Source organism: Cyclospora cayetanensis, unplaced genomic scaffold, assembly GCF_002999335.1.
Source record: "Cyclospora cayetanensis isolate NF1_C8 unplaced genomic scaffold, CcayRef3 CcayRef3_contig_9, whole genome shotgun sequence".
NCBI classification, from domain to species: Eukaryota; Apicomplexa; class Conoidasida; order Eucoccidiorida; family Eimeriidae; genus Cyclospora; species Cyclospora cayetanensis.
The window spans coordinates 206,719-223,484 of record NW_020312763.1 but is presented as its reverse complement, the minus strand read 5'-3'; the positions used below and the strand labels follow the sequence as shown (position 1 = coordinate 223,484).

Genomic DNA, 16,766 nt, shown 5'->3' with positions numbered 1-16,766 from the left:
GCTGCTGTTGCTGCTGTAGTAGTTGGTGCTGTAGTAGTTGGTGATGCTGTTGGTGATGCTGCTGTTGCTGTTGCTGTAGTAGTTGGTGATGCTGTTGTTGCTGCTGTTGCTGCAGTAGTTGGTGATGCTGTTGTTGCTGTTGCTGTAGTAGTTGGTGATGCTGTTGTTGTTGCTGTTGCTGTAGTAGTTGGTGATGCTGTTGTTGCTGTTGCTGCAGTAGTTGATGCTGCTGCTGTTGCTGCAGTAGTTGGTGATGCTGCTGCTGTTGCCTCCGCGTGCAGAAAGCCTCTCATCCTGCGGCTGTGGAGCAGGCCCTCTGTGTTGCGGTGTCTTGACACCCCGCCTTGGCTGTATCGCGATCGTCTTCATGCCCCTTTTGCGAGCGCTCCGTCGTCCCTTTTACTCTCTAAATCCTCTCCCAAAACAGCACCGTGAGTACCACCACTACTACTACCACTACTACTACCAGCCGTATTGAGGGGGGGAGCCGTCAGCCTACCTGTAAAAGTCTTCGTTTCTCGACAACCTCAAAGGCTGCGTCGAGAGTGCTAAGCTGCACGAAGGCGTGTTTTTCGTGATACTCCACCTGCAGCAGGGGCCGGAACGCACCTTACAAGACGAATGACAGCATGAGTATTTCCGTAAAATCGAACGAAAGACACACTTTTCCCGTAATCAGTCAGAGAGGAGCAGCGTTCTCAACACTCGTGGAGAGCATCAAGGGTACCCTCCCGCTAGAACATGCCCCCGTGGCGAGAGAGGACTGCAAGGGGAGCGAGCAGCAAGGCTGTCTCTATGGAGCACAGCGCAAGCGAATGAACACAGAGACACTCCATCCGACTATTTTGACGAAACGCAGCCGCAGCGAAGTAGCGTGAAAGCCGCAGCTGGAAGCGGCGAAAAGAAGCGGCGTAAACAGACAGACATACGTTCTCAACGGTGCCTCTGGTAAGGAGTCTTTGAATCGCAGCACTGAGAAGCTGCGCGTTGCATGCGAGCGGCAAATTCGAGACATAAATACTGCGGCCGAAGGCAGAGTCAGGACGAGACCGTTCCTCAGTAGATCTCCCATGGAAGTTGCCACTCAAAGTGCTCGAAGGAGTGCGCTCGCGCAAAGGCAAAGCCAGAGATAAGGCACGTTCAAGAGGTTCGCGGCAGCCCTGAGGCAAAGAATGTGAGGACAGACAGACAGGTTGTCTTGTTATCCATGCATGCATGTATGTATGTATGCATGTATGTATGTACACGTGTATGTATGTATGTTTGTATGTATGTATGTATGTATGCATGCATGCATGTATGTACACGTGTATGTATATATGTATGTATGTATATATGTATGTATACATGTATATATGTATGTATGTATGTATGAGAAGGAGGAGAAGACGCAGTGCGAGCGCTGGCAGACGCGGGGAGGGGGGTGGAGAATAGAAACGACGTCTATGGGCTGCCCGTCATCGAGAATCTCCGACAGAAGCATCAGCAGGCAGCTGCGGCAGCTGGCGAACAAGCGCGGAGCTAGCGAGAGTGATACTAGGCAGACGGGGAATCAGCGCAAGGCAGGAAGAAGCCACGTTTTCATGAGCATTTTTCTACCCGGAGAGAGACGGCCTTTAGCGCGACGCCACGCAACAGCCCCCCAAGTCAAGCAGTGCTCACACTGCAGCAGCTGCCAGCAAGCGTTCGTTGAAATAGCATACCTTGATGCAAACCGTAATGGAAATACCAGGATGATACTTTAGGCAGAAACGGCAGCGAAGGGGGCAGTCCTCTCCCCTGCATCGCGCAGCTCGCCACAGCAGAAAGCGACGTGCAGACAGCCATGGAAGCGGAATGGCTAGCTGGCGACAGCTGTCTGTACAGCATTGCAGCGACAGGACCCCCGCTGGCTGGCGCCTTTATCTAGGGGGCGAGCAGAAGAGCGAAAAGCCTTTTTCTCGACACAAAGCTCAGGAGGAGGAGGAAGAGGAGCAGCAGAGGCAGCGCGACACAGAGACAAGGCACAGCTCTCCCGTCGACGTCGCTGAATCTGCTGCTTGACACGGCTGTGTGGTGTCGTAGAGGCGGCGAAAGAGCACTTGCCTGTGCGAAGCTCTGTGGCAGTTTGGACAGACGAATTCTCCGTGGGGGCAGCTTGGCATGCGGTGACTTCGCGAGTCGCAGCTCAAGCAAAGGCGGCCTGAGCACAGAGTTGCGGAGAGAGCAGCACCGAGAGAGCAGCGCCTTCGCGCGCAGGAAGGCAGAAAAGCATTGCTTTTGTCGCAAACGTTTGCTTGCGCACAGGAGGGGGGAGACGGGGAAAGAGTTCTCTGAACAACGACACGAGTGGCTGCTTCACGCGCAAGTCTTTGAAAGCAGCGATGGCAAAAGCGAAACACACAGCGCGGAGGTGCGAGAACCATCAGCCGACCAGCAAGACAACAGACAGAGAGAGAGACAGCCAAACATCCTCTTCCTCCCCCTTTATTCGAAAGAAAAGAGCCTCGGCAGCCTTCGCAGCAAAGGGCGTCTGAGCCGCAGGATTTCGATGCACAGCAGTCGCCTCTTAGGCAAAAAAACGCACCCTTCGAATACGCTTCCAGCATCTCGAAGCGCGTGAGAGTCAACGGTCTTGCCTCTGGCTGCGCTAAGACGGCTGCTGCTGCTGCGGCAAGACCGTCTCGCTGATGCATCGCCGCTTCTTGCTGCTGTTGCTGCTCCAAGTGAAAGGAGAGAGAGGCAGGAGCAGAGCAGTAGCTCTGCAGCAGGATGGCTGCCTTCCTCGAGTCTCCTTCCGTCCAGCTGCTGCTCAAGTTGCTGATCGCATTGCTGCTGGTGTTTGCGCCGCTGCTGTTCGTTACAGTCCCTTCGGATCCAGGGAGTGCTCCACTTAGCGTCGAGCTATCGCCAATCTCGCGAGGCAGGCTCAAGGGAGTCTCTGCGGCACCCTTCATCTTGACGCCGCTCGTCACAGTGGGCTGCGCTCGGAGGTTGCTACTGCTAGCAGTGCTGAAAGTCTGCTGCTGCTGTTGTTGTTGCTGCTGCTGCTGCTGTTGCTGCTGCTGTGTGACGCTTTCTGCTGTCTTAGACACGTCCCCACTAATACCGCCGTTGTTGTTGCTAGTGTTGTTGTTGCTGCTGCTAGTGTTGCTACTACTAGTGCTACCGTTGCTACTACTACTGTTGCTGCTACTGCTGCTGCTGCTGTTGCTGCTGGTCTTAGAAACCTTCACACCGGCAGCCTGTGCCTTCGTCTTGAGAGCAGACTGCTTCCCAACTGCCCCTGTCTGTACACCCTGCTTTTTCGTTGTGCCCCCCTTTCCCTCTGGTGCTGCCTCAGCAGAAATTCCCGCTGCAGCAGCTTTCTTTGCGGCGACAGCAGACATTATAGCCGTGGTTGTTAGTGCTGCTCTCCCGGCAGCTCCCGCCGCTTCTGCACCGTTCTGCTGATGAACATCCACAGCTTGCTGCGCCTTTGACTCCTTCTCGAAATCTTTACCAGGAGAGGCTTGCCCATGCAAGGTTTCACTGGGGTACCCTTGCACCTGTTGCTTCTGCTTGTGCTGCTGCTTTGTCTGCTGCTGCTGCTGACTTTTCGAGGCAGTGGTGCCTGTTGCAACAGTCGTACTGCTGCTGCTGCTGCCTCCCTCAGTCTTTTCTTGGTGATCGTGGTGCTCCTCCTCCTGCTGCTGCTGCTGCAAGGGCACTTCCTCTTGCTGCCGCTGCTGCTCGCTTGCTACCTCTGCCTCCGTCCAGGTAGAGTTCACTACTCTCCCTCCCGCATGTGTTGCTTCCGGTGCTGTCGCTACAGAGGCTTTCTGCGGCAGTTGCTGCTGTTGCTGCCGCTCGCCTTGCGTTGTAGACAGTGCGTTGCCATCCATCTTGAAGTTCAATCCCATAGAATGTACCCTGCTGATCACGTGTAGCTACTACTCGCAGTTAAAATGCCACCCTTTGTAAGAAACCCTGTAGTAGAGGCCCCGAGGTGTACACACACCTCAGGCGGAGATGCCAACGGGAAAGGGGCTGCTTTGCTGTGCTAGCCAATTGCACTCTGCGCGCTTCGCAAAAGTGCCGAACGATCCAATATAACACTGCTGATAATGTTTTTCAGGAGATAGGAAAGAAGGGAGCCAAGGCACATTTAGTCATGCCTCTCCCATAAAGCATATCAGACACGATAATTTCACCTGGTGCTACTGACGCCTATAATATTGGCTACTTCTTCGCCTTCTACTGATGCTGCATCTCTTGTCGCACTGCTGCTGCTGGTGTTTCTTTTGTTTCTACTGCTGCTGCTCCTCTTGCTGCTGCCGCCGTGAAGCACCCTGGAAACCGATGGTATTACCTCCACACGCACATAAACACCTGACTCGAAAAAAGGCGTAGACAGATATGGCTACAAAGGAACAAACGGTAGATAGCTATGCAGCAAGCAGCAACGCCCTTAGTACGATGGGGGCTATTGCAGGTACATCCGTGCAAAAAACGACCCCCTGTGAGTGTGCTGTGTGCCTCTTAGAAAAGGCAAGATAGCCTCAAAAATGCTGGAATGGAATATTGGTCCAGGAAATATGCTGAAAGTCAGAGCACGCCAGATTGTGCTATGCCTAAGTAAAATAGAGACTTGGAGGAAAACAAAACAAGAGGTTTGTTTGCTCTCGAGGGGAGGAGGAGCGAAGGGCCGTCCACGCACTCGGGAGCAGCACAAGAGAAGTTCATAATATGAGAACTCTCTTGCTTACAATTCATTAAGATTCAACTTTATTTATTTTCCATTTCATGCACAGACAGGAGCACCGGAAGGATACCAGAGGCAGACCATCGGCAGCCGCTGCGCGGGTGGGACCTATCACTCGCTGGTGCGGTGACCTGTGCCTGTCTGCTAAGGTGGAGTGCCTGGTGCTGTTGTTTTCTCCGATGCTTAATATCTATTGCTTGAAATAAGAGAGTAAACCGCCAAAAACGGTGGTCGAACCCCACTAAAAGGCAAATATTGGGGCCTAAAATCATTTACGGTCATTTGCGTGCATGGACACCCCTAACCCACACAGACGCAGGCATAGGAGTATGGCTATAAGAGCCCTTGCTGATGCCTCCGCATTCCCACCAACTATAAATCCTCTCTAATTTTCCGTTTGTCTCGAATAAACAAAATGGTCACATGTTTACTGCAATTCCTCGGGGCCTCTTGACTCCTGCGGGGTTGGCAGTGCCAGAAGGTTCTCAAGCACGGCGAGCGACTGCTCTCGGGTAGGAAGAAGGAGAGGGGGAAGTACGCTCTATTCGGCGGCAAAAGCGAATTCAACCTTTTTATTCTCTTCGAGCGTGTTTTTACTAAGGCAATAGGGCTAGAGGTGCCTCTCAGACACACTTCCGTCCTGCAAGGGGTCACACACTACGGGCAGTGAGCAAAGAGGACTCTACCTGTTACGGGCAGGGGGAGTGACTGGGTGGGGGCTTTCACCGGAAAGGTTCGTGCTTGTATTGGATATCCTTTGTTTTTTTTCATTTTAGGATACCAAGCGAACTTTTGCGGGGTGTTCGGTTTGTTTGCCTGAAACACCTTAGGCCGTGAGGTGAAGGAATACAAGCAGGCAAGCACTCCAGTGCCAACCGCGCAGCAGCTGCCGACGCATGTGTGTGAGTCAATATGTGCGGCTGCTGGGATGACTAGCTGTTCAAGAGAAACTGGGAGCTCCTCTGCAATTCGTGGGAGTTGTGCCTCTTGTCGTGCTATCAGCTGCAGAGCGCAGCAGCACACGAGAACACCAGCGACAGCACCTCCTCTGGTATGGGTGTATCTTCGCAACGCAGGTTTTTGTGCAGAGCTTCAATGTGTGTCTTCTAGGATCACAAGTCTGGTTCATGTCTTTTGCCGTGCTTCCCTTCATCCCGTCTGCACCAGGCCCTTCGCAAGAGGCGCTGCTGCTGCCGCTTGAATTCCCCTCCCTCCCCCCCTCCCCGCTGCCGTTCTCCACAGTCTTAGCGAATCCCTCAAAAACTCCTAACTCATTCTGTGCACGATCGTCTCGCCTAGCATGCGCCTTCATTCATTCAACTTCCTACAGCGCTGCCTTATCCAGCGCTTCCTTTTTACCCCTCACGTCTAGCTTGAACTCCGCACCAACCCCCCTTTTGTTTGCCCCGTCCAGTAACCGTGTGATTTCGCCTGCTCTGACTCCGCTGGAAAAGTCACACAGAGGGAGGGAGGGAGAAGCTGTCTACAGCAGCCCTCCTAACAGCGCTCTACGCCATCTACCTTCCACCCAACTCCCCGTTCCCCCCCTCCTCCTGCGATCACTCCGCATACAGATTAAACGCGTTGTAGCTCACTGAACAAAGCTGGATCCAAACGCCCTTCGCCTCCCCAAGCCTGCCCTCGAGACAGCAGCACTCCCTCCACAGCCATGGCACCCAGGAGCAGCGCCAGTTCCAGAAGCTCTGCATCTCCTGCTCTGCTGCAGCTGCTGCACGCTGCTGCTGCAACAGCGCCGAGACACAGATGGCTGTTTGTTGCTGCTCTCCTTGGCGTTCTGTTGCACACTCAGTGTGAAGCCTCAACGTCCGATCCGCAGCAGCACGAACAGCCGCTGCATGCACCACGCACCCCCCTGCAGCTGTTGCACCACTATGCAGACACCGAAGCGCATGAAGAAAGCGGCTTAGCACACCCCTACACGCAGTCCTCTTCTCGAAATCCCACTCAGCCCACACTCAGTGAAGCCCACGTGCAGCAGCCAGCGTCTGCCTCCCCTGAAGCCTCTACAGCCCTGCATGCAGCACCGCTTTCCTCCCTGCAAGCCTTCGCAGCGACAGCAGCACCAGCGCCACACCATGAGCAGGGAGAGGCGGAAGGCGACGCATCTGCCTCAACGCCCTTAAGCGAAACTGACAGCAACGAAGAAGAAGCAGCACAAACATCAAACGTCACAAACGGAGAAACAGCAGCACTGCGACAACCAGGAGAAGTTGAGGATCTGCCCCTCTTAGGCCGTGCAACTCCCCATGAGAGATCGCAGCATCTTATCAAGCCTATGAGAACACTGGCTTACGGCAATATTCATCAGACAGCATACTATTTCGCTGGTATGCATGCCCGCATTCTTACCTCTTCTCTCCAGAAGGCTGCTACCTCCACTGCTCCTGCTGCTACTACTCCTCCTACTCCAACCACTGCTCCTGCTGCTACTACTCCTCCTACTCCTACCACTGCTGAATCCGATACTGCTACTACTCCTCCTACTCCTAATCCCACCACTGCTCCTGCTACTACTACTACTACTCCTCCTACTCCTAATCCCACCACTGCTCCCACTCCTACTCCTACCACTGCTCCTGCTGCTACCACTACTCCTCCTACTCCTGCCACCACTACTCCTACTCCTACTCCTACCACTGCTCCTGCTGCTACCACTACTCCTCTTACTCCTGCCACTGCTGAATCCGCTACTGCTGCTACTGAGGCTGCCACTACTGCTGCTGCTTTTCTTGATTTGTTGTTGTTGTCGCTCTTGCTCCTCCTCCTCTCCTTGCTCTTGCTGCTGCAACTGTTGCGCCCTCCCCAGGCCGGAAGGCTTGCAGAAGCTGTGCAGCGGTGGAGTCGCAAATGCACGATTTTTGTCTTGCAAGAGGTCCTGCGAACTCTTTCCTTTTCTGCCTGATCCTGCTGCAGATCTCTTCATTGGTCGGGGAACGCCACAACGCCAGAGCCTTATTTTAGACACAGGCAGCTCCGTCATGGCCTTCCCCTGCGAGCACTGCAAGTCAGTTGGCAAGCAGAAGCGGATAGCATCTATTTAAGGCAGCTGGAGGCTTGCCGTCGCTGCTGCTTGGCTGCCCGCAGCTATCCCCGTGTGCTGCAAGTCACACACAGTGCTGCACTTCGCTGACTGTTTAGCGGCTCCCCAGCTGCGCTCTTGAGGCGGCGTTTTGATCTCTTATGAGTGCATGGTGGCATGCTGCTCAGAACCTGCGGAAAGCACATAGACGAACCCTTCAGCTGTCAGCAAAGCTCCTCTTGTTCATACACCCCATGCAGCCGCGGTTGCTCCTTCTGCGACCTCCATCATAAACAGTAAGTGCTTCCCTTTTGCTCTGTCTCGCCGCGTTCAAGGGGAGCAGAAAAACAGCCGCCTCCTTCACTCCCCACTCGGTCTGTGTGGTGTACATACACCTCCGACTGAGCCTCACTGCTCCCCCGATGTCTTCGTAACTCTCAATGCACGGAAGCCCTCCTCGAGGAAACAGCATGTGTAGCCTCCTCCCACTTTTCGCTTCCCTTAATGCGCTTCTTCCCTCTGACTAGCGGCTCTGTCACTTAAGCACGCAGGAGCTTCCTGCTCCACTCAACTCCTAAACCTTCTCATGGGACTGACTTTCTTTACAAAGTGCCACATCGGGCTATATATATACATATATGTATCTATATATATATCTCGCCGGGGCTCTTCCCTTATTCCATTTCTCTCCTGGCCTCCTTCTTTCCCCTTTTCACGCCGTCCTCCGTTTCAGCCGTGCAGCGTGTTTGCACATTTTTTGCTGCGTTCATGTTGCTCACTGTCTGCCCGCTTTGGATGGAGCCTTTGCCTCTGGCGAACTCGCAATCTCGCCAATCACTCTCACAGCGCTTCAACCCGTAGCGTCACTTGTAGCTGCGCAGCCTTGTCAAGCCTCGGCCCTTGGTCGATGCGCACAGACGTAGCCTTCCTCTCCACAACTTTCTTCCGGTAGTACAGCACCAGAACAAAGCTTCCAGTGCAAGCCAACCGCCATGACCCCCTCAGCTGCAGATAGCTTTATAGTCTCTCTCTTGGATATTCGTGCAAAAAACACCCAAATAAACACACCTTACCCTAGCACTTCTTTGCTGCATGCATGCAGCCCTACCTCTGCGTTGCTCCCTTTGCGCCTAGATCATGAAATCACCTCTTTTTTCAGCTGCCGTCGTATGTCCAGAGGGTGTTTCTATACAAATATATATATGTTTATTGGTTCATGCAGCATCTACAAATCCATCCCGTATGATTGAAAAGGCAAATATACACACGTATAGGCGTCACCGTAGTTTACACGTGAAAATTTGCACACATGTACATTAAGGCTCTATTCAATCTGTACACACATGCATGCACATATATACATATATATATATTATATATATCTACATACCATCTCCATAGGCATATGTATATGCAATATACATACGCATAGCAGCATGCATGGCGGTTGTATAGAAGAGGTGTTAACATGAATATACGATGTCAACAACCGATTACGACAAAAAGCCAGGTTTGATTGTGTTTGACACTTGCTACTGCATGCCAAACACGCAAAGAACTCTCTCTTGTTTATATGAGGGAGATACAGGGCTGTTGAAACTCACAGATTCTCATTGAGACGGGGGAGAGTCATGCGCGTGGATGGAAGACGGGTTGTCATGGGGAAACTTTTTTTTTCGTGCTGCGTATGAGCGTCCGAGTTTCTAGCCTTCTTCTACGCTTTTTGATGTGTCGCAGCTGCGCCTACCGCGTATCCTACATGGAAGGCAGCAGTCTGCAAGGTTTCTGGTTTCAAGATGAAATGCGACTCCCCCCTCCGCCTCCGACGATGCGGCAAGCGCGGCATGTGGGCCGCTCGCCTTCTGGCCTCTCTGATCCTGCTGCCTACGTGCAGGAGGCTGTCGCGCCTCTCTTCGACGCTGCCGCGCTGTTTGCAGCGTACAGCACTCATGAGACGTTGCAGCAATATCTGGCTGCTGCGAACTCCCTTGTGGCCCCCTCGCCGCTGCAGCCTCTGGCTTTGCTGCCGCGGCTGCAGCAGCAGCAGCAGACTTCGCAGAGCAGCTTGCGCAGCGCTTCCTCGGAGCGCAGGAGGAGCTCTCTGGAGGAGGGTGGCATCAAGGCTTCCTTCGGGTGTCACATGGAGGAAACGAATCTGTTTCTCACGCAGCGGGCGTCTGGCATATGGGGGCTGGAAGTGTGGAATTCCTTCGGCCCCCCTACCTTTCCGTATTCAGTGCTCCTGGAGGATCTGCACACGCCACGACCGCAAGGAAGCATCCGCAACAGCCCCCCCCCTCACCACGGCATCCCCGCTCCAGTAATGACTCAGCGCTTCATTCATCACCCCTCTCCCATAGAGGCGCAGGGAGCGGGAGCTCAGAATTTCTCCGACCTCTCGAGCGGAGGCGGCCCCTCGACGCCGATCCGAGGGGCCCTTCTCGAGGGGCAGCGCGCGTTCGCGATGTGCCTCTCCGAGCATGGCGGATCGTTGACGTTCGGAGGAGCCCACGAGGAGTTTCACAGGAGGAAAGCCAAGTGGACGCCCATCTTCGGCATGCGCGACAGCTACAATGTGCGGCTCGCCGCCATCAGGGTTGGCGGGAGAGTGCTGCCCTTGCTCTCGCATTACGACGCCGCATCCGCTGCACGGCAAGCGGAAATCGTGCAGTCGTACGCTCAGGGAAGAGAGAACTCCTCAGGGAGCTGGGGCAACTTGCCCCCCTCGGGGGGACTTAAGAAAAAAGACACCCTTCTCGTGCTAATCGACTCTGGATCGACGCTCGCGTACTTTCCGAAACCGCTTTACAGGCGCATCGTCGCTGCTGTAGAGGGTCACCTGCATCACCACAGACAAGCGCACAGTGCGCGCCGCCTCCAGGGGGATCGCCAGTCCGAAGAAAAAACTTTCGGAGAGATTCCCGTCGGCGAAGGGGTCCTCAGGAGGCCTCTCCCAGAGGAAGACATCGAAGTTGTCGCGGAGGGAACCCCCGAAACTGCAGCTGCCGCTCCACAGGAAGCTGCGTCCTCTTCAGAAGCTGCTGCTGAAGCAGCCGCTCGCGCAGACCAGCAGGCGCAACAGCAGCCAACAGACGCAGAAAATCCCACTGGAGGGAGTGATGAGAGGAGAAGCACCAGCAACAACAACACTACCAGCAGCAGCACCAGCAACAACAACACTATCAGCACCAGCAACAACAACACTACCAGCAGCAGCACCAGCAACAACAACACTACCAGCAGCAGCACCAGCAACAACAACCGCCGACTGCTGCAGGAGCTGGGGCAATGGATGCTTCGGGATCTCCTTGGCAGCAGTGACAGCAGCAGCCATGCATGGAGCGCAGACGATCTGATCGTGAAGAATAGCAGGAAAACGGATAATGCCCCTCGGGAAGGTGGTTACGTGCATCAGGAAGCAGAGGCTGCAGCAGGAGCGTCTTCGGGATCGGAAAGCCTTGAATCGCGCCATCCTTTAGACCTGTTCACAATTCACCGAGTCCATCCAGAGATCGCCACACAGCAGCCATTTGGGCTGGGAAGCACCCTCGTCGCACCTGAACCCGAAAGAAGACCTCGATTGCGGCAGCAGGACGAATTTTTGCTTCGCGCGGCGAGTGCCGCGGCAGCGGCAGCTGTTTCTGGAGCCGCTGCGTCTGCCAAGAGCAACAAAACGGACTCTCCCGTGGCAGCGGAGGAAAGCGTAGCCTTTGCCGCGATCGGAGAGCGTGCAGCAACTCCTGGAGAGGGCACGGAAATCCCCGACATGGAAGCCTTGCCGGTGTTGGTGGCGCTCAACGAGGTTCCCGAGAAAGACTACAGCGCATCAGCCGCTTACAAGTTGTTGCCACACTCCGCGCCTCCGCGGAAGTCTCAAGCGGTCAAGGTGCAGGCGTCTGCCGGGGAGATATGCTACTTCCTCCCCCGAGGTCGCAAGGATCTCGTCGAGTTTCCCGTCATCGAGCTCCTCTTTCTACCCGCCTCCTCTCCCGTGGGCGGCGACGGAGAAGGCGGCAACAACAGCGACAACAACCACTGGGTGACGTGGGAGCCGCACGCGTACCTCTATGGCAAGGGCAACGAGCATTACCGCTGCCTTGCGATCAGCGAAGACAGCAGCAGTGAAGACAGTGCGGTTCTCGGCAGCAGTTTTTTTATAGGCAAGGACGTCATCATGCATGTGCAGTCAGAAGTCCTTGGATTTGCGGAGGCTAACTGCCCTTCGATTAAGCTCAGGGACAGGCCTGAGCTCCCTCGCAGCCGCGCCTAAAGCCGTACTGGTTTCCGATCATTCTTGGGAGAGGACGACACATTCAGTCCCCCAAAGTTCTCTAGGAGGCCGCCAAAAGAAATTGGGTGAGGGCAACATAATGCAGCAACGTAATACAAACACCCCCGGGCAAAGATGCGTTCCCGGTAGAGCTCAATGTGGCTGCACTGCTACCATAGCAGCCAAAGTACAAAATCTGTTATCGTATTTTTTGTGCGAAAGTAATGCAGAAGGTGACCAATGAAACCACTACATAGACATCCGGATTATGGGAATCTGCACGGTAGAAAAATAAGTTTGTAGAATCATGAAAACTCGAAACGGACACCGGTACCACCGCGCCCATACTAGACGTGTATGCCTAGACATTCAAGTCCGTATATGTACACATTTGCACACCGGAACTAAAAATGCCATATCGAGCGCATGTGCACAGAGGCGTACGTGTGATTACGTGCAACCAGATCTAAAACTTAGGGAGTGGTATCTGCGGCATCGACGCTTCATGCAGCAAGCCAGCCACCACTAATGGGCCCTACTGCCAATTCCTACATGGCTACGAAGGGGTTTCAGCCGCGCCAAAGGCGACGGATTAAACATGAACATCCGAGGACTCTAGGCCACCAACTGAAACGGCGTGTTGCTCTCGAAGCGTACACAAGAAATGCAAATCGAGAATACGCCATACTATACAAGTAGACGCATACCCCTGTATCTGTGCCTATGCACGTGGAGGACTTGTGAGAATAGAGCTGCGCAGCACACCGTAATGGCCTTCAAAGAAACATTTCCTTTCGGCAACCGAATCCCTCTTTGGTCAACTAAAAAACTTTCGAACTCTCCGCAAATTTATGGCGATTAAATGTGGAAGTTAGTGTGGCTGCTACAGTTGCACCGTAGGAGCTGGGGTGTATATACAGATTGCATCATGAGGGGCAACTTCTGCATGAGGATCTTCCTCTGTAGTAATCAGCGGCAATTTTCTCTCGGACAGAAATACATCCCAGAAAAGGCGTACCCCCGTTGGAGTTGGCTGTGTTTCGCCAGACGCAGCAGCGTCTGACTGCTCGGGTCTGGCCAGCTGTTGGAGCTGCCGCAAGAAGCCATTAAACAATTTTCCTTCTCGCTCTCGCACACAGCCGGATCGAAGGGCCTCCATGCACATCATGGCCCTAACGAGGTACCGAGAAGCCATCCCACCACACACTTGCTGCTGCTGTTGGAATTTCACGACACCGCTAGCCTCAGTAGCATCAGCAGCAGTCTCTTGCTCGTCGGCGCGTCCCAGCAGCTCCAGAATAATTTGTTGCATTTCTGTAATCGCCCTTTTCTTCGTGAGATTGGTTTCTCTGCTAGCGAGCATAACTTCAAAGTCTCTTACGGGATTTATGGACCCTACGGCATACGCCCGTTGGTCATGCTGCTTTGGCTGCTGCTGACCCTGCTGCTGCTGGCTGTCTAGCCCCGTGTAAAGTGAATCTGTATCCCAGAATGCTGTCTGCGACTGCTCTTGCAGTTTGATATCGTTTAGACTTAGTACTTGTTCCTTGCGCGAGAGCTCCTCGGAGCGAACCCCTGCCTCTAGGCCTCGTGCCGCAAACAGTGCAGCATCCACATCTACCAGAGGGCCCGCCGCCACCAGCGGAAATAACTGACACAGTAGAGGGTCACCTTTGGGACGACTGTCTGCACCTGCAGCAGCTGCTGTAGGTGCTGCTGCCTCTTCCGGGGTGAAGGCCGTCGCCTCTAGGAGGTCATCCATCGCCCTGAGCAGCTCTTCGTATCCTGTGCGATAGCCGCTTTGCTGTTGCTGCGGAAAGCCGCGCTGCTCGTCCTGTTGCTGCAGGCCTGCAGCCGCAACGGCCTGGATCTTGTCTGCAACGAGTCTCAGAAAGCGTTGCATTGTGGGGTTGGGGATGAGCAGGGGGTTTAGGAGGGTTCCCAGCTCTCCGAAGGCTCTGGAGGACTTAGGCAGAAAGGAAGGGTTAGCGTTTGTAGAGAAGGGGGGGTCCTCTGCTGCAGGGTAGGCCGACAGGGGGCAGCACAAGGGGTGTATGTGTTTGCAGACGCTAGAGCCGTGACAAGAAGGTGTCTGCAGAGAGCCTGAGCCAAAGAAGGGCGCCTGGCCTGCGGGAGGCGAGGCAGAAACCCCACTAGGCGCATCTCTAGAGAGCGCAGTTCGAGAGGCATCAGGCCGGATGCGCGGGCAGAGGCTCAGACGACCAATCAGCGATTTCATGGCTGCCACTTCCGCAGGATGCGAGGGGGGAGGCATCGGGTGAACAGTGGATGCGACGTCATCTGCAAAAGGCAGGAGCGCCAGGCAGAAAGCTTGCTGAATGGTCTGGCTCTGAAGGCCACTCAACACGGCTTCCTTCCAGTTCTGCTGGCAGCAGAGGCGGGGAATCAGCAGCGCCGGTCGGGGGAGGGAGTTTGGCCGTCCCGTATAACGACAAAGCAACGCGCAGTCCAGCCGCACGCATGCCCAGAATAGGGCAGACACCGCAACACCGCTAGTGGCATCACCCTCACTCGCCACGACCACCTCGCTGCTACCCGAGAACCACCTGCAAAGCCGGGCAGCCGACGCACTGGCGAATGCAGAAACGGGGAGCAAAGAGCGACGGGGAAGCTCAATGTCGAGAGCAGAAAATTATACGGAGATCAGACACTGGGGGAGGGGGGGACTTATAAGTGAGAATCTCTCTCTAGCTGCAAAGGACATATATATCGTCGGCAACGAAGCAGAGACACTGAAAAACATAAGGCCCGTTTTAACATGCCTTAGGCTTTCGGGTAGAAACAGGACAACACTTTCTGCTCGCGGGGTGTATAGACAGATAAACATATGTATATGCATGCATATATATATATCTGTGCGTGTGTGTGTATTTGAATTCAAATATACATATTTAGAGGTATTCCTCCTTTCCCTACCATCTCTTGATCTTAGCGATCGGAAGAACGCCCAAAAGAACAATTCCTTTTTCCGTCTTGAGCGCCAAGTGGGCATTGACCTCGAACGCAGATACGGGGATGAGGTCTTTCCCTAGGGGAACGGCGTAAGCAATACTTTCGACTGCGGGAGTACCTGCGGCTTTAGTAGGACGATAGTCTACTCTCCCCTCTGCACTGTCATCGCCCTCGACTTCCTCGATTGCTTCGCTTTTGCATACAGCCGCTACCGGCTGCTGCTCGGGATCATCCACTCTGCAGAAGAATCTCTCTGATGTTAGAGCCACGTACTGCGGTGCACGATGACGACCTTCACCTCTTGGCCCTCCCTCCATCAGCCCTTCTCGAGAGGGAGGAGGGCAGACTTTGAGGCGCTTGCGGAGTGGCGGAAGCGGCTCTTGCTTCGCCAGAATATAAACAGAGACAGCAACGCCAACGGATGGCGATAGCTGCAAAGGCATACGAGCCTTGGCCACAGTTCTTTTTGCGCGCACAGGAACATACAATCGGCACAGGTTCACAAAATCTGGAAGATATATCTCGCTGTCAAAGAAGCCACCTTCACTATCCCTCGACGCAGGTTTACCCCCTGCGGCGCACATGCAGACCCTCCAGGCAACACAAATCGTAGAGCCTAGGGAGCAAACAAAGCCACTAGTTAACTGCACACTGCGGATGCACGGCTCTCTGGAGTCGCCTGCCTCAGCCGACGCTTTCTTTAATACTGCCCTGCCGAACCAAGGGCCATGACGCAACAAGTTCAATCTCGAGTATCTTAAGCGCTCGGCATGCGATTTCACACACCCTCGTTGTATGCGCCAAACTCCCTACCCGTACTACCAGCCATAAAGACTCTGCAAATCTACCTTCAACCATGTGCAAGGCCAGCATGTACTCTGCTAAACGCTAAAACCTCTGGATTAAGCCCTTACAGTGTGTACCTGCAAAGATGCGGATTGCATAAATGCCAGCATCCCGCATATATTGCCTGACGACTCCCGCATCCCCATCTGCCACGAAGGACTCGGGCCCGCTAAACAAATAAAAAAAGCATTTAACCTGTGGGGAACGTAAAAGGCGCAACAATGCCGCAACAAAAAACGGCGATGCCAGAGGATGCGCGCTAACACCCCAACGTTCAGGTGCATTAGAATTCACCGCGTTACGCAGCGGCGCTAGAGAGTTCAAAATCTGCACGACCAAGTGCTAATCCTACAGCTGCGGTTGTTCTTTGTCTATCATTGACAGCAACCCCTGACGCTACCACCCATCTACAACTCTCATGATGCGTCCTAGTTGCTGTGTGTTCGTCTGCGTTTCAATGTGCCTCGTGCCCCTAACCTTTTTCTGTTCTATTTGTTTCGCGTAGGCCTTTTGGTATAAATCAGTCGCGACGATGCATGCATCCAGGAGGTCTCCTGGCTGTCCTCCTGGCTTTAGGGCTTTCCCCAACTCCGAGATCAGCTGCCAGTCGATGGGCAGAAAGTTCCTCAAGACTTCGATATGCAGGTATTGCTTCGCTTCAGCATAGGCCGCAGCAAGAGGGTTGTGTGTGGTACTGCTGCCATAGGCGACCACTGCCGCCACATGCTTCGGATCAGCAGCAAAACGGTTGCTCAGGAGGGAGAGGCATGCTTGGGATAGAGGATGGAAGCAACCGCTCGCGCAAGCTCTTTCCCCAACGTCCATCAACAGGCAGCTCACAAAGGTAGTGCTGCTCGTCATGATTCATGTGTCGTGCTGAGTGTCTCCCGTGTTGAAAATGTTAGCAGAAGCCA

At 54.2% G+C, this 16,766-nt stretch overlaps 1 protein-coding gene across 1 annotated transcript; it reads right to left on the bottom strand.

The window, feature by feature from the left end:
• Positions 1 to 365: 365 nt before the first annotated feature.
• On the bottom strand, positions 366 to 16,713 carry LOC34621799. The gene is made up of 7 exons (XM_026336026.1): positions 16,330 to 16,713; positions 15,930 to 16,047; positions 14,971 to 15,577; positions 14,183 to 14,600; positions 12,929 to 14,125; positions 2,981 to 3,038; positions 366 to 499 (listed from the first exon to the last, which is right to left on the bottom strand). The coding sequence occupies exons 1-7, from the start codon at positions 16,711 to 16,713 to the stop codon at positions 366 to 368; spliced, it is 2,916 nt and encodes a 971-aa protein (XP_026191811.1).
• Positions 16,714 to 16,766: the final 53 nt, after the last annotated feature.

Coding starts and splice junctions, on each gene's coding strand:
- LOC34621799 (XM_026336026.1), bottom strand. CDS start 16,713: ATGACGAGCAGCACTACCTTTGTGAGCTGCCTGTTGATGGACGTTGGG. Junction 14,601..14,970: donor ATCGCTAAGATCAAGAGATG/GTAGGGAAAGGA, acceptor CCGGCTTTGCAG/GTGGTTCTCGGGTAGCAGCG. Junction 3,039..12,928: donor TATACACCCCAGCTCCTACG/GTGCAACTGTAG, acceptor ACACAGCAGCAG/CAACAGCAGCAGCAGCAGCA.